Source organism: Hordeum vulgare, unplaced genomic scaffold, assembly GCF_904849725.1.
Source record: "Hordeum vulgare subsp. vulgare unplaced genomic scaffold, MorexV3_pseudomolecules_assembly, whole genome shotgun sequence".
In the NCBI taxonomy this organism is placed as follows: Eukaryota; Viridiplantae; Streptophyta; class Magnoliopsida; order Poales; family Poaceae; genus Hordeum; species Hordeum vulgare.
Genome location: NW_025422489.1, coordinates 110,001 through 127,681, shown reverse-complemented (window position 1 = coordinate 127,681; position 17,681 = coordinate 110,001). Strand labels below are relative to the sequence as shown.

At 44.7% G+C, this 17,681-nt stretch overlaps 1 protein-coding gene and 1 non-coding gene across 2 annotated transcripts in view; one reads left to right on the top strand and one right to left on the bottom strand.

Annotated features, from left to right (window-relative positions):
• Positions 1–7,535: 7,535 nt before the first annotated feature.
• Positions 7,536–17,681, top strand: part of LOC123416974 (NADH-ubiquinone oxidoreductase chain 2-like) — a 13,154-nt gene continuing 3,008 nt past the window's right edge. Inside the window, exons 1-2 of the mRNA XM_045106831.1 lie at positions 7,536–9,549; positions 10,364–17,681. The exon at positions 10,364–17,681 is cut by the window's right edge and continues 3,008 nt beyond it. Of these exons, the coding sequence (XP_044962766.1) occupies positions 9,362–9,549; positions 10,364–10,790 (615 nt within the window). The 5' untranslated portion in view covers positions 7,536–9,361 and the 3' untranslated portion in view covers positions 10,791–17,681. The remainder of the gene's footprint in view (positions 9,550–10,363) is intronic.
• On the bottom strand, positions 13,194–13,266 carry TRNAK-UUU. The gene has a single exon. It is a non-coding gene; the product is annotated as a tRNA-Lys (tRNA).

Below are 17,681 nucleotides of genomic sequence, written 5' to 3'. Positions count from 1 at the left end.
AATCCCTGCAGTAAACGATGACATTATATGGGCAAGAGCTTTACTTGTACGTCACGGACTACTTTTCTCTCCGTTCAATAGTGAGTTGCCTGATAGATATCCTTCTTTGCTTCTTATCTCTTATCCATCGCTGCGCGCCTTGCTATTCTTTATTATATATCATATCATTTGTTCCATTCTCAATGGTTGGCCAGAGGCCAGGATGCTTTAGTTTATCGGATCGATCGCTGTGGTCAAGTGCGCTGGTCTCTTTCCCAAGTCGCAGGGGTACGGATACCAGAAGTAGATCCAGCAGGAGGTGGTAGCCATTCTTATTGAGAAAGATAAAGAAAGCCGCTTCGTTCCCTTGTTTACTGAACTCTTTTCGGGAGATAGGTCTACCGTTGCAAACTCATTTGCTTGTAAATTCATTGTGTAAAATAACTCGTAAATTCATTGTGCCAGAATTGATCATCTAACTAGAACTAGTACTAGATATGAGCGTTATTTCTGCGGGTTGCTAGTAGTTTGTTTCATTATCCCTCCCCGTCGTCCTCGATGATGAACCTTACAGATAAGTCCCCATTACGCACCTGTCTCTCTGCCCTGACCCAGTTTACCGCTCGAAAATAGTAGCGGGAACTGTTTCCATGATGCTTAAGACTTTCATACACGACCCAAAGCTTCTCTGGGTCATTGAGCTCCTCTTCCTTGTGCTGGAGGGCCGAGGCAGCGAGATCCTCGGCGCTTTCCTCCGCGAAGTGGTAGCTCAAGACCGAGGTAGCATCGAGGTCTCTTAAAAGAGCGCCGATGTGCTGGTGGTAATTAAGGACTAGGGCTAGCCGTTCTTCTTCCCCCATTGTAAGCGGTCGTCCTTCGGGCAGATTTACAGGAGCCTGACCTCCCTGCGGGAGATACGGGGCTACGGCGCGGGACAGGTCGTCATCGCCTAAAAGCATCAGATTAGTAGAGGCTTGAGCCCTTGCTTGCTCCCCGCCTTCCGTCAAGCCCCCGGGGGTTTGACTTGTGGACGCGACTTGTTTCTCACGCCTATTGGCACCCCCCTGGAGAAGCGCATCCCAGAAGCTATCCTCCAGTGGTGTAGCCCCCGCCCCTGACCCCGACGGATCCTCATTTTGCGCGGGGTCGTTACCCGGCGAGCATTCCGCAGGAGTAATGTTAGACCCCAGCACCGCGCTACAACAAAAGCCGTAAAAAACGTGCGCAGCCCAGACCGGGCAACGCGGACATAAAGCGCGAACCAACATCCGTGATACGAAAACCGAAATAAGAATGAGGAAGAAAAAGATATCCGGATGAATTTGATTTAAATTTAAACCCAAAAATAACTTCCCAAACAATTTGGAACAAACAAGTTCCATACGAGACATAATTAACAACATGGAATGTCAGAGAAATTCTAATTATGTAAGTTTGATAAAAAAAGTCCCGCGTAGAGTCCACGGGGAGCCTTTTTCTATTTTTTCTGTAGTCAAACTAAGACTGGAGCTTGAAGCCACTACTCTAGAACCGGAAGAAGCCTAACTTCTGCATTTTTAGTATTTTTTCTTACTATCATTTCCGTTTAATTACAATACGAAAATCTTCGATTGGTAGAAGTGAGTCCGGATCTCCCTCTTTTCCACTAAACCATTTAATTTCTATATGAAAATAAGAGATGCTTCTAGGGACAATCAAGATCACTAGGAAAGAGCTGAGTTAAAGTGGCACTCACTTGATTAAAGGGTTTCGTGTGTACTGACTGATCTAAGTGCAGAACCATTCAAGAAACGTAATTGAAAGAAAGAAAGAGCGCTATTCTTCTTTAGTTAGGTACTGCCATCAATGAGTTTGCTAAGAAAGACCCCGGTGGAATATTTGGCCTGCTTACTAACTTATAGGCTTCAGAGGGGACCCTTTCTCGCCCAGCCCTACCTACAGGGAGTGTAGGATTTCGTTCGCAACTCTTTTTCCTAGAAATCTCAATCCAGCGAGTCACTACTCTTTTTCTCAAACAAGAAGCTGACAAAGAGATCCATCCATTTGATTTTCCCAAGAGACTGGTTTGATTCCACCAGAGTCTCTCTTAGCGCATAAGTAGAAATTCATTCTGATTAGCATGAAAACCATTCTGCAAGATATCAAGAAATTCTTTAAATAAGTCATCATTCATTAGCGCGTAAGAGCATTCATTCTATCAACAATATTTCTCGAACTGGCGCACTTCCCTGTAGAGAGGAAAGTAGGAGATTTCTCGTAAGGATTATACGTGATTTTCCCATTATGTGAGCGTGCATTTCCTCAATCATTAAGAATTGGGCCTTGGGAAGAAAAACTAGTTCTATGTCAATTCTACAGCCAGAGAAAGAATCAAGTCTATCTCACTCATATAGTGGCTGCCAGTGGCACTATTTCTTTTCAAGACAAACCTTTTATGGTAGTTTCACTCCGATTGCGGGAGGGAAGCAGGGCTATAGAAATCAGTTCAGAAAAGGACTGATTGATAGACTTAATTTTACGGAGAAGAAAGGAATATTCACAGCATTCATCACTTCTATATTTTACTATGATTTTTCGAGCGTGTATAGAGCCTATCTAGCTCTATTTCCTAGTTTCTCCTTTAAGTTGTGAGGATTGAGTTTGCTTTGATTCTGGTTCAGGGCAAGGGCTACTTTCTTGAGTTCGTATAAGCATGGATCTAATCTTACCTGGATTGGTTATCGAGATGAGAAGACTGGCACTTTAAAGCGGGTAACGTAAAGGATAGTCCAAGTAGAGATGCCAGGCCGGGTCTTATACCAGTAGCTTCAACCCAGTAGGTTATTTTGACTGGGCCTTTAGTTGGCAACTCGACTCCAACCCGATCTAGAAGAGGATTTCTTTTTTGCGAACTCATAACTTAGCTAAATGGGGAGAACGAAGAGGCGTGGGAAATTGGGGGACGGACTCCTCAATACCGGATGAAGTTGGCTTACTTAAGTCCTTGGAGCTTCCCCCGCGGTAGAAGAATCTATCTTAAGGATATCGTCGGCATCACAACGAAGACACACATTCCGCACTACTTGCTCATCCCATGACTTCCCATCAGCTTTCCGTAGATCCCTCACAATCGAGTTAGGCCGATTAGGGAATTTCTCTCTCTTCGAACCTTGGGATCCAGTAGTCCACCCAAACTTGCTGTGCTTAAACCATCTCCAATGCGCCAGATCAGACCCGCCAAAAGAGTTTCCCTTGCAGCACAAACACCCTCCTCCATGTGATCGAAGCCTGAGGCGGAACCTTTGCCCTTAGACAATCTCTATTCGGGTAGTCGCGCCCTTGAAGCACCTGAGCACATAGAAAATCAACGGCAGTCAACAGACTTCATCTCAACTGAGTGTGCCGGTCCCAGGTTCTCCAGTGGAGTCGATATGTGTGAGTTGAGTCTAGCAGGGGCAGGGGAGTGAGAATAGTCGACAGTTGAATAGCTTGGCCAGAGAAAGAGGGAATGAATGATCGGTCTCGTTCTGGATCTCTTTCCTTGCGCCCTAGTCCATTCCATCTATCTTGACTGCAACTTGGATTCTTTCTTGACTGCTATTTGGATTGGTAGTCCGTCAAATCTCTAAGCAGGTGGCTAGAAAACCTTCCGGAATAGGAGGAATATCTGATAGTTTCTCATCAGGAATGGAATTCTCAAAAAAAGTATAAACAGGTCTTCCCCACTGCTGCGTAGAATCTGAGCTGGGTGGAATTGAAGTTCGGTTTCGATCAAGACACCCCTGCCTACTTACCTGAAAAAAAACGACTAATGATCAACCGATCACAGAGGTCCTTTTCCAGCAACTTCAAATCAGAAAGCCCCGACTCCCATAAAGAATGCTTGCAGATCTTTCTTTTTATTACGATGACGATATGGACCTCATTACTGTCTCATTTTCTTATATTTATATAAGTTCTCTTTTTTTGGTAGATATTTTAAGAATCCTACTCCATTAGCCCTAATCTTTGTAGTAGGATAAGCGACATCACTATATCGTCTTGAGATTTTCCCATGATGCATCCTAGGAGAGAATGAAGTTTGCGCGCTGGTTTCCACCATTCTCTTAACGTAGAGCTTATTTGACGACTCATTCTCAGCTCTTTTGATCTCGTAATGCTTCGGATTTCCTTCTCTAAAGCAGCTTCCATTACTCTCCCCTTCTTCCTCAATCCCACTCATCTCGTTTTATTTATATATGATAATAATATGCACGACTGATTATCGTATCCGCTCTGATACATGAGATTCTTTCTTTGCTTCCAAGAACATGTATATACCGACTTTTGACGAGAGGAGGCATCACTCCTGAGGATCAGTGCTAGTTTGGAGCCACAAGGTTGACCATAGAATGGACTTCTTCAATTGGAGTAGACGCTGTTTTGCAATGCCCCTGAAGAGATAGCTGCCTTCTATCCTTATGCGCATGTTAAAGATTTCCTTTTTTTCAATCTTAATAGGTATCTTGACATATAGGTGCGCGTATGCCTGCCTTGCTTAAGGGCGGTTCTTAGGTCAAGCTTGTTTTAGACCGGAGCCAATCCTAGCCCGATACTAGGATCACGATACGCATTTATAAAACGGACACCTGGGAATAAAAAAAGCCCAAGCGCCCTCCCGAGATCGGACTCGAGGGAGGGTAAGACATCCCGCCGGGATGCCCGTCAGCAAGCAAGCACTTTCGAAAGCAGGAAGTAGGTATGGTTTCTGGAGTTGGATCTTTCATCAACCCGGAACAATAGTGGAGGCGAGCCCGGATGCAGAGATAGATGGATGAATGGTGTCGATTTCCACTCTGAGATTGCCTGGTCCGCCTTTCTCTACTATGCCTTTTTTCGTGAACTACTAAATGACTCCTCTTGCTCCAAGCTCCCTTTTGTTGCCTTCTCGTTCACATCCTCGTTCAATTGAAACAAGCTTTCAATCAATATCTGCAGGCACATTATATAATTCCTATATGGAAATTCATTTGCGGAAGACCTCCATTCAAACATGAGAAAAGCTTCTGGGCCCGTCCAAGATGGGATGGGAGAAAAAAAGCTAAAAAAATCTGGATTGTGCATTGGTCGGGATCTCCGTAACAAGTAGGTGAACGGTGATGATCAAAACCAGGAGAAAGATCTTAAAAAAGGGGACTTGGATAGGATTTTGACCACGATCAAAAGATAGGAGGGGTTCTCTTTCTTTCATCGCCGTCAAAAGCAAAGGCTACCAAAAAAACCTTTACTATCACGGAGATCGTTAAAGAAAACATGGATCCAAATGCCAAAGGGGAAAAATGGTGGAAAAGCTTCTCAAGGCCTCGTCCTCCTCACCGCGCAAGCATGGGAAAAACGTTATGTGCTATCGTTGCGGGGAGAAGGGTCATCTTGCGGAGATCTGCAGAAAAGAGGCGACCCGCTTCGTTTGTGGCGCCTTCGGCCACAGATCCTTCTACTGTCCTAGGCGAGGGAAGCAAGGTAACCAAGTAATCCTCTTTCTTGTGCTTCAGCCCTATGAGGATATGGTGAGAAACGTGGAACATTTGAGAAAATGTGCTGTGTCGTTGAGGGGAAGAGCTTTTCTTTCGAAGGCATCTTTCTGAAGGAAGAGTGTCCCCTCCATTTGGATACAGTTTCTGATTGTTAGCTAGAATATATGGGTGTATTGTCATTCAAGTTCTATAGATGGTGTCTGTCTCACTATCTGTTTGAGTGCCTGAAGGCCCCTGGAGGAGTCGTTCTGTGAGTTGTATTCAAGCTCGCCCTTAGACCGAGTCAAGTTAGCGATAAGAGTCAGCTACTTTGGCCTTGTCATTCGCTTTGTTGCCATATAGATAGGTTGGAGTGCGGGTGGCCACTAACCCAACGAACGAACTTACGTGTAGGTGTGATCCTATCTGCTCTTCCACTATAGGACTAGAAATCCAGTACAACCATGTCCCTTTCTTAGGGGAAAAGCCCTCTTTGAAGGAGAATCCACTTCTGAGCGCCAAAGGCGGGCATCCGACGTCACCAAAAAGAAGGAGAAAGGCATTCAGGCACCGCAAATCCAAGAAACTCCGAATACAGGCCGGCACGAAAAGCGAAATGACCAAAAACTAGATGCTTCAGCGGGATCCATGCCGGAATAAGAGTAAAGGAGAGAATGCGCTTTAGTGGTTACGAAACTTTGCTACAATTGAGAATGCACTTTCCAGTGAAGTGGTGAAGTAGTGGCCTATAGATGTAGTACTAATGAAACCGCACGGGAATGAAGCTTTTCCTTGGTTTCGATTCCTGCTCTGATCCGAAGTCAATTCTCCTACGGCACATCTTTCTCTGATGACAATGAGTCGAACGATATTAAAGTGATCCAGTTGAGAACGTAAGCAAGGCATAATTGGAAAACCTTTAACCCATCCGAAGTGGAGTTTTCCTTCCCATCAAGGTATGTACGGAAAGTGAAAGTGCTGAACGCATTGACTAGCTTTACGTTATTCTCCTTATATGCTAATTGTGTGAGAATTAGCAGCTTATAAGCATGTATGCGATATCTGATCAATCGCTCCTGCCGGTTGTACAGATTCTATCACTGGCTTTAGGTTATTCCTTCTCGGACCTGACGTCTCCATCACTACTAATAAGGAAGGCCACTTTCTTTTGTATCGGGCCTTCAAAACGCAACGCAGTAGAAACAGATAGCTGAGTAGAGAGTGCGGCCGAAGCATCCATAGCTTAGCGATTATGTTCTTATAGATAAGGATTAGACGGATGTAGACAACCAAGAAATCTAAGGTGAACCAATAGAAATAGAGTCTGGTGGAAGCGGTCATCCCGTGGGGAGAGACTCAAGAATATGATAATATGATGACTCCGCTGCGCTGCTCTGCTGACTAGCCGTTTCCTCTTCTAAGTAAATAACCAGCTTCAGTTCATGCTCCTTGCTGGCATAACCATATTAAGCTGCATTGGATAAACAATCGAAACTCCGTAATTGTTAATAGTAGGGTAGCGAAGTAGCCGGGGTTGCACGCGTCATCAGAATTCTAGTATAAGGAAGCGACGGGAAGGGAAAGGTGATTACAAAATACGGATACGTAAGGGTTGTGTTTATTGACTATCACAGGAAAATGGGAAGAATTTATCACACATGGTATCAGAGCTGATACCTTCACCCAAACCGTAGACGCCGGCGGTGAAGAAGGAGGTGAGGGCGCCTGCTTTGATTAGGCTTACTGTAAGTTTGTTTGAAGCTCCGGAGTCTAGTCTACCAATGGGTGCTATGGTGTGTCCTCCCCTCTAAGGTCTCGCTTGGATAATCGACTCTTACGACCCACACAGGAGAGGGTTTTTCCCAACCGTTCATGCCTCTCGGCTATTAAATAAAAGAGTGGGCTCTTTGAAGCTAGGTATTAAGCACAGGAAGGTATGGGAATATAGCGAGCACTTTCTTAAACCGAGATGTGAGACTACTAAAGAGGCAGGTAAAGTGGGAAGTGGGATTCATGATGCAAGCTTATGAAGAAAAAAAGAGATCTCATTAATGCTTCTAAAAATAGTTATAGCAATCCCTCGCCATCTGAGCCAGAACGAATCCCAGTAAAATCTCTAAATGCTTTTGGCATTCTTTTCCCTCGCATTTCCCTAATTCTGTTATTAATATGGGAATGGGAGCAAATGAGGAGGCATCGAGTCGAAGAAATGAATTGCTCTTTGGCTAGTGGAAATGGGGTTCTTGTCGTCAACGAAGTAACTGCTCTATTTGGAGAGTGGAGCCAGCCTCAAAGCCGCCTTGGTTCTATAGTAATCTCTCAGCGTTTGAGTTGACTAATCCGATGGTACTTGAAGAAGAGTGAAACGACGAGATTTCCTTATAGGAGGAGAAAGGGATTCCTGTTGCTTTTGGGTGGGTCCAATCAAGGTACGAAAAAACTCTTTTCCCACGGCTCACTAATACGATCCTATCTTACCATTCTTCTATCCTTCTTCATCACGGGACAGAAGCATAACGCTGATCTATGGACGAAGGAAGGTATCAGAAAATTCATTATGACCTAGACCTAAACCAGGCTGATATTGAACAGAGGAGGAGTTCTTGTTACTACTTCTCGCTGGCACCAAAAGAAGTTTCGCCTGATTCGGACCTTTTGTGGTGGTCTGCCGAGGACAGCACCTAAAAACAACCCTTGTGCCATGGAATATTCCCTTTTACGATTGGAGAACCTGGCTTTGATGACATTCCTGAGGAAGGTATTTCCCCTACTAGGCTCGTTGCTTCGCTTATTAAAGATCAGAGAAGCGAATGCCTCTCGTAATTGATTGAAAAGTGCTCGCCTCTAGTTCCGGCAGATGCCTGCCATGTACCATCCGTGGAGGAAGTAGTGGGTTATTGGAAGTATAGGATTATTTCTCAAGTGTCACCAAGGATACACCCCACTTACTAAATAGGCCTGTGGATGCGGCATCTGGCTCTATGCGATGAAAGCAATGGGAAATGAGATTCTGGGTTTGATTACTGGTACAAACAAGTTCAAAGCTAGCGAGAGCATAAAGAACGGTAGATTCCATTCAACTGGTAGGTCAAGCCCTTACCCATAACACTTATTCAAAATGGGCTATCCGAAAGAGGAGATCAATAATTCCACTATCAATATGGGTAGGCTGCTATATCTAGAAAGAGAAGATGAAAGGTTTTGGATTATTAGCAAAGGTACTTATCTTATTACTCAGCTAGGCACTTACAAACCTATTTATTTACAAGTTCCACATGGGTCTGGTCAGGAAGACTCGGAATCATTCTCACGGCCACCCCACACGGGAGCGGCTTCTCCGCCAATCGATCATCACTTGCATACAAAAAAAAGCCCCTTTTCCAATGGAAACCTGGGGAAATACAGTTGCTCAATTCATTCGATTTCGAAATAGCGTATAAAGTGATTCTTGCAATTTCACTGCAGGCAGCGTAGCAATTCTCGCGGGAATCTCGGTCTTGTTTGGGCCGATTCCTTAACGAGAGCCTAGTCGAAAGCGCCCATAAAAAGAGTAAATCGTTTTCGGTATGGGTACGCTGGCCCCTACGAGGGGCGGTAAGCAAGGTAGAGACCAGGGAGCAGGACCGCGAAGGGTCTTCCCATCTCTTCTTGTTATTGTCTTTGTCCGAGATGCCCGGTTCACCAAATGATAATTCAAATCGAGATTGTGTGAAGTAAAGATCGAGGTTTTTCTTCTTACTAACTTTGTCAAAGAGGCTAAAAAAACAATAAATGACCAACGAAACTTCGAGTGAGTAGGATAAGGAGGAGTAGTCGGAGGATCTGAGAAGGGAATTAGAGAAAAAAGAGCAGCAGCTCAGTAATAACACCTAGGCTTTTGAATTAACTCTGCGATTTGGAAGACGGAGGAAATGAAAGTAGAAGAAGTTATCGAAACTCGGAACCACATGTTCAATCTTTTTTTAGCGGTTTCCCCAGAGATCTTTATCATTAACGCAACCTTCATTTTGCTCATTCATGGAGTTGTATTTAGTACCTCTAAGAAAGATGATTATCCACCGTTAGTTAGTAATGTGGGTTGGCTTGGATTACTTAGTGTTGCGCGCCTAGGAGGGCAGCGCGCTTGGGATGCGGAGGAGCTATTATCGCCCAGCTCCCTAACCTAATGCGGCCGGACCGCAGGGAACCTTAGCATGGGGGGACGTCCTAATCCTTTTGCCGCCGCAAGGCCGGCTAATCGTACGCAGCAGGAGCAAGGGAACTCCCCTGGTTCAGGAAGGCACATGAGTCCGAACGCTATTATGAATGTGCGACCGACACTACACTACGTAGGTACCTGTGCATGCAGGTGAGGCGTCGGTCGGTCCTAGAAACGGCGGCAGCTAGCGAGGAGTTAACGACCGGACGTGCTGCAACCTAGGGATCACCAGGCAGCTCTTTCGCTCTATAGGGATATCGGGGGGGGCATAGCACAATTCTTCTTGGAGGAGGGTTTTGGTTTGCCCAGGTGACTGATCCTGCCATAATATACTCCCGCCAATTCTATTGCACCGGCAACCGAAGTCGAACATACATACGACGATCTTCATGCGTGAAGGGACGGGAGGAAAGAAAGGGCGGTAGATGATAATGCGAAAGGGCGCCGCGTCTGGCTTGATAGTAAAGCCAAAGAAAGACGCCCCAAGACAAGATACAACTGTTGGGAAGGGGACATGATCAATAGAACCTGGCTGGATCCGGGCTGGGATAGTGGCGCCCATTCCTAACCAGTTCTGAAAAGGTTCGCTCATGCTGGAGGTACTAACCACTTAGTGATCGGTCCGCTAGTTCACGCAAATCCGAAGAAGTTATCACGGACGAGCCACATGCAGGGAAACTTGCACGTGTGGTTCTGGCCGGGCTTTCCTTCGGTATCTAATAACCTTGCTTCTGCTCGCCGCTGGCGCACCTCTCCTAACTATTGCCCATTTATTCTGGAATAATTTTTTTAGGAGGGACAATTTTACATATTTCTGCCAAATCCTTCTATTATTAAGTACGGCTGGTACCATTTCGATGTGTTTCGATTTTTTCGAAAAAGAGAGGTTTGATGCTTCTGAATTCATTGTATTAATTCCACTTCCTACTCGCAGTATGCTCTTAATGATCCCGGCTCATGATTTAATTGCCATGTATTTAGCTATTGAGCTTCAAAGTTTATGTTTTTATGTGATCGCAGCATCAAAAAGAAAGTCTGAATTTTCCACGGAAGCCGGCTCAAAATATTTGATCTTAGGTGCATTTCCCTCTGGAATATTATTGTTCGGGTGCGACCGGACTACTACCGATCAATTTTTTTGAACTTCTTTATAGACTTGTAGAGACCCTCTACGTAGTTGTAATTCTAGGGCAATCGATCCACTTTCCCCATAGCCCTAAGGCTGTGTCTCGATCTCCTACGCGCGAAAGATAAGATACGGGAGACGGGGTCCTATGGTATGGGTCTTCGACCCTTGGTCTAATTCCACGACGGAGAGTCGGCGTGGCGTAAAGTGAAGATTGGGGGGAATAGAGCGAAATCCCCGTCTGGGGTATTCCGAAGGTGTAACCTAGGCAACGAAAAAGGGGCCCGATACTTCAACTAAAGGAGCGACCTGTTGGTTCACCAAACCCCGACCCAGTGTCACACGTTCTCCAGGTCCGAAGGGATCCAGTGCCCAACTACCGACTCCTCCCGGAATTGCGTTATCGGAGCCGAGCCAGGAATAGCCATTAGTGGACACCTACCACTTTTCACCGGTTAGAGAGGCCCTCTTTAATACATTAAGAAAATATGTTCACAGGGGCCAGAAAGACTCGGTCATAGGAACTTAGACCACCTACGCGCTGGTAAACGAAAACCACCTCGACCGGATCTACCGAACGAAGAAGGCCGCCCCGTCGAAAGAATTAACACGCCAAAAGGGCCACCAGCTTTCCCCCAAAAAGGGGAGATCCGCTGCTTACTGCTCACGGAAACATCCGACCTTATGGTCAAGTCGTCCGCCTATCTTTCTGATCTCATTCGTTTTCCGATCGCATAAAAAGTCATGAGATCAAAAAAGAAATGTGAGAATGTAGTTACAGATGTCAAAAAAGTCAATATCTCGTTCTCTTGTTCCATAGATGGGGCGTCCTATCCGATGGATGAATGAGGAGCCTCTGTCGAGTAGTGAAATGATAGGATTCTGCTTTTCGGTTAAACCGAAACACAAGTCGGCGATTCAAGCCAAGAGTGCGGGCACCTTAAGAGCGGTCAAAGCTAGAAGCTATATCATGACTGCTGGAACGAAAGACCCGATGAGTATTTTCGTACCACCTTCCAATCTTCTTAGTCAATTGTGTACTTTTCCACTAGGCGAGACATAAGTTATCGGAATCCGGGGCCTGTTTTTCCCTATTTCCCAAGGGGAATGTCAAATTGTGTGGTTTCAAAGTCTTATGAGACAGAAAGTTTTGGAAAATGGAGCTGCCGTTTTCACTACTTTGGTCCCTAGCGATATTGTTGCTTAAACTAACATGGAAAGTGGGTTCAATCACTTTAAAGTGCCCTCTCAAGTGTCATCTCATAATGGTAATCTCCTTATGGTATAGTAATTTGGCTTAGAATAAGAAACCTATCTCTTCCCCCTAATGGCTTTTCACTACCCCTTGCGGGAATGCGTATCGTTGCTGCATCGCCACCGTATTCCTGACTTGCTTTTCCGAACTGCTTGTTTTCTCGGGGCTGCAGTCCAGTTGCTTAGTGGTTTGCTTCTCGGTCTACCCAATCAAGGTTAGACCTCGCTCTATCAACCATTGCTTTAAATAGTATCATGTTATTTCATCTTTCATTGATACCATCATTACAATCGAGGGCCTACAATCCATGGAAATCCCTATTCCGATCACTGGGAAAGAAGAGCAAGTAAGTAATGAATGAATGAATGAATTTAGATGGTATATAAACATCTCCCCATGAAGGGAAGGTGCTATAGTATCTAACTAAGAAAACAAGTAGGTTGTGAAATGATAGGAAATATGCCATGCAGAAAATCAAGGAAATATTTCCTGGATTTTCGGATGACCCGGCTTATCTTTGCAGTTATCCTTATTTAGCAGAATCTAGTGAGTGTTCCATTAAAAGGAAAGAGAGCTATTCGTTGTAGGATTGATCCAGACAACCCAACCTAAGTCACCTATTGCGCCTAACCTAAGTATAGTGCCAGTGGTCGGCGAGGAGAAGTTCATTCCTGTAGAGAAGAGAGGGGATCCTATTTCCTTTCCCCCTTTCCCAGTATGGCAACCTTATCTTCCAGCATGAAAGTTGGTATCAGAATGAAACAATCCAATCCATACTTGTGGAGTGCTAAGTTCAGTTCCTGATTTATCTCAAGCCTAAACCGGAAAAGGAAACCTATTACCCGGGGTCCCCCCTTTCGGCTATCTCATCTGCTGTTCCTCGACTCTCAGGAAGGTAAGATCATCAATCAATAGTAGGCTGCTGCTCTGTGCAGTTAAAGATGGGATCCAACCTGTTCTGTTTGCTTGTTTCCTATAATCTGTGCTCGATTCCATATTTCTGTATCCTTCGATTCCCGGGACAGATCTGATCTCCTTTATACTTACCTCAAACAACGAGCGAAGTCGAGATGTTGATGAGAAAGGGGCTTTTCTCAAGGCCAAAGAGTGCTCTTTGAAGGCTACTATGCATCCTTACGAATACAAGAGTGGTTTTTTTTGTTTTGGGTATAGCAGGACTTGAACCTGCGACCATTAGGTTAAAAGCCCAATGCTCTACCAACTGAGCTATACACCCGATTTTACAAGAAGGCTTGGTGCGGAAAAGAAAAGAGGGCGGCCTGGCCCCTTTTCTTCTTATCATATCACAAGGGCGCGGCTCTGTATGGTATAGTACTGTGGAGCAAGTTTGGGAGTCCTTTCCACTCATTGAGGATTCTATCTAAAAAAGAAGGTCAACGGGGGAGACTACAGTAGCTCGAACTCAGAAACTACCCTTCTATCCCACCCTGCTCCTCCGGCATCGGAAGCAGAACTACCTGACCGAAGGAGATAGACAGGAAGGGAAGACGGTCATACAAAGGCCGAATAAAGCTCTCTTGAAGCTGCATCTGAATAGACCTAGAGTCACTCAGTACATACGAACCCTTGAATAAATAAGAATTGAGAAGTATGAAATGTGGGCATCATAACAAAAAAAGAAAAAGACCGAACCAGTAAGACTAATGTCTACTTATTTATACCTTTGAGAGGTCCACTTAGACTATTATGATTTTCTCTTTAGCTACGTAGGTTATATAAGATTCAATTCAATCTAACAAGCGGACTGGACTACCTTCGGCTACTACAAGATATTTAGAAACCTAAGAAGCTGAGCCTACTTTACGCACTTAAGGCAGCAGCAGATGATGAAGAAATGGGCGGTAGATGATAATGAGAAAGGGCGCCCCTTGGCATTTCCTGTGGGGGAGTCTGATTGATCCAATCACGACGAATGATGTCAACCCCCTCTTTTGCGCCTAACTTGACTCTGATTCTCCCACTATGAGAGCTGATCCAGGGGCTAGTTCGGCTACAGAATGGAATTTACGAAAGCCCCCCCCCGTCTTTCCGACTCAATGTATTGCCCTTTGGGACCAGGATCTGACGAGGAAGTGAGAGAGGGGACACCAAACATAGGTGCGTACCATTGCCCCAATCCAATGGACTATGTCATACAGGGAGGAACCCTTGGAGGTTGGGACAGAAAGAAAGCAGGTTTTGCTTCTGCTTCCTTCGAGCTACCAAACTCTTTCGTCAGGTGTGGGTCAAGTTCCCTCATTATTGCTTGACTTCCCCTTTGGGGCACGAAAAGATGGACTAGGACTTAAGTAAGGGAGAGGACAACCCCTGTTTCTGGCTTACCTTCAACGAGTGAGTGCTATTCCCATTCCTTACTTTGATCCGACCCTGTTCCCCGACCAGTTTGCTTGCTCACTAGAAGAGTCAAGCGAGAGCAGCTAGTTTAGAAGGAAAAGGACACCAGGGGCTATTCGGCCTCACTTGTCGGAGACTGAACTACCGCTCGCTTACTTGCTGATCAAGGAGGTCATTTCCACTTACTCTAAGCATAGAAGGAAGAAGATTGAAAAACTAACAAACAAATTGTCTTCAGCCCTACTTACTTATAGGCTGACTTGGCCCAGGAAACAAGGTTCTATTAGGCTTGCAGGGCTTAAAAAAGAATGAGCTAGATCGCAGGTATTTGGATACGAGGTAGTAGCGGGGTCTAGTCGAAGCGGTGCGCAAAGTGTACAAAGGCGAGTCTCACGGGCAGCGGCACGTGAGGGGTCTCCCGAACTTCATGGAAGACGCAGTTAGGGAGTTGGAAGATGCACTTTGGACTCCTGCACCAGTAAGAATGGAACTGGAATAAAAAGTCGGGGTAGCTAGTCACTCCGTTACTGAGGAAAGAGAGGATGGCATTTCCATAAGTAGACTCTCCTTCTTACTGAATCCTTATCCTGCCCTCTCTACTCGGGAACAATTCATTCTTAACTCGTACATAAGTTCCGGGCGTCGACAAGAGAGTTAGCGATCTACAGCTGGTTCGGTGGACTGGTGGTGACACGGGCGGGCCCTCTACTTTATTTGCCGAATCCAATCGATCATGGGCGGCCCTCTTCGTTCACAGTCTTTCTTTCCTTTCGAATCCAATTGTTCCAATCTGACCAAATAGCAATTCATTGAAATCATTCGGGTCACCTCTTTTTTAAGCACTTGACCAAGCCTATTTCTATAGAAAAGGACAGGAATCTATTGACTTTGAGTCTGTCTCCTACTACGAAATTGGAACTGAACACAGGATGGCAATAGTGAGAAAAAAAATCCCCTCGTACTACGTCATTATTTATTCTATTTTCCCTGGTAAGTGCTCCAGATGCAGTTGCTTTAGTTGACGTAGTGAGTGGAACCTAATTATCTGTTTCCTTGAATACCAGAGTTGCCTTTTGTAGATGAGAAAGCCAACAATTTTGCAAGGAGTTGATAATTGCACTTGAAGTAGTAAGTTTAAAGACAGTTGAAACTTAATGGCACCGTTTAACCAAGCACTCTTGTAGCTTCGGAAACTCCGTGTTCAGATCGGTGAGGCAAGAGACGAATTCATCGTCAGTTACCTCCACGATATCCAAAATACCCTCCAGACCATGAAGACAGATAATGAGAGTCAGGTTCAAACAATTCAAGGATTGTAAATACCATAACAGCAAAGTAGAATGCACCAAATTTTTCCTATTACCGGTTCCAGGAAGAGCACACCAAATGAAAGAAACTATTACTCAAAAAGCGAATCACATCTCGATCCACAAACTGCCAAAAGCCTTTGTTATTCCATTCCCAGTGGAACGTCAACCTGTTTAACAACAATTTTCTAAGAAACTTGCTGAATTCTAAATGAAACAACCTTATTTTCAAGTGACAGGCAATATCCATTTCAACCAATTATTAAAGATAAAAGGGCTAACTGCACAGCTAATTGAATTCCTTTTCGAGGTTGAGTTCATCTTGAAACCGCATTTGCTTCCTAATTAAACTGAGAAAAAATAAGAATATTAAAAGAAAGACTCCACAGAACATGAATGAATTCAGGTACATCACATCAGGCTGATATGTGCCGGTATCATACCTGTTTCAAGATTCTGGCTAAGCCCTTCTTGTTGCCACATATCCAGTTTCTTCTAAGGTTTCTTGAATTGCTCAAGTTCCTGCTCAACGCTTCTTGTCTAGCTCCAGTCTAGCACTTGTACCAGTCGCCTACCAGATCACGGCTTTGCTCCAATTCGACTCTCCAATTATGCAATCCTCTCCAAAATTGGGGCTTTTCTTCACTTCAGCACTTCCCCTCGCAGTGGATTCCACTAGGTTCTTAACCTCTTCCCAATTCTTAAACTGAAACCTGCGATGTCTAATCCAACTCGGCACCTAACCAGCTTGTCAGCATCGTAAGTTTGCCTCAACATTCCCCCTAGAAATACAAAAAGAATGTAAATCTACTTTCATTTATTTATTAGGGATGAGACTTTCTTTTTCTTTTTCTATTTTCTAGAATAAGTATGCTCTGGAGTAAAAGGATTCGAACCTTTGCATGCCGGTACCAAAAACCGATGCCTTACCACTTGGCTATACTCCAAACGGGGGGAAGGCTCGATGAAAACGAGCTGGGATATAGATTTTTCAGAAGGAAGAGTTAGTTACCCTCGGTCTTCCTTCTTTCCCGGGAATCAAGGAAGTAGTAGCGGGACAGTCCTTTATTTCCCCCTTTAGACCAACTACAACAAGCTCGCTCCTTAGGTTAGCTCTCTGCTCTACCTATTTGTTTGCAATGCCTTGCTTATCAAAATAGGCCTTTCTGTAACCTGACCTTACGCTGAAAAACAGCACTTGTTGGCTCTGCGTCCACTGAAACTTATGAAAAAGAAATGTTATTCTATCGATATCTTCAAGAGTTCCCTAACCCCCTGACTGAGAGTGCTATGATGGGCTATTGAAGTTCGTCCCTGCGGCACGGTGGGGCAGTGCAAATCCTTTCATTAATGAAGTTCCGCCCTGACACTCCCATTATTGGCTTCCTTCCCTGGGGACCGCTCGGGCGAAGGCAGAGCATGGAATGATCGTAGGGGCATCCTTCCTAGGTGGAAAAGACGTGTGTGACTAAAACCAGGAGGAGAAATCCATTTTCAAATGGCGACAGAAAGAAAGGAATCACGAAATAGAAGAAAAAGTGCACTGTGCTGGCAAATGTGGAGAATAGCCATCCATCTTTCATCAATGAAATTGTTCCGTATGGGTAGCAAATACACATATCAGAAGAGCCAACCCGAAAGCACTTGCTTCAAAGAAGCAGCAGTTACCAAGAAATTCCTGTTTCAAGTCAGTATATCTCGATAGAACCAATTCCAATCCAGGTAGTGTGAACAGAGGATGTGGAAGTTCTGTTTCCTTGCCTTGTCAAGCATTTCATCTGACACTCTATCTATACTATAGCTAGATCAATTCCTATTCTTTCTTCCAGGCGACTTTACTCCAAAGAATTTTGCCTTCTTATCTTGACTCGATCTCACGAAATTGGATTGATTGGCACACCGCGCATCTGGCATTCGCTTCTCCTATCTATCTCTTCCAACTAAGCTGATCACTGGAAAATATGAAATCCTGCAAGCAATCATTCCAGAG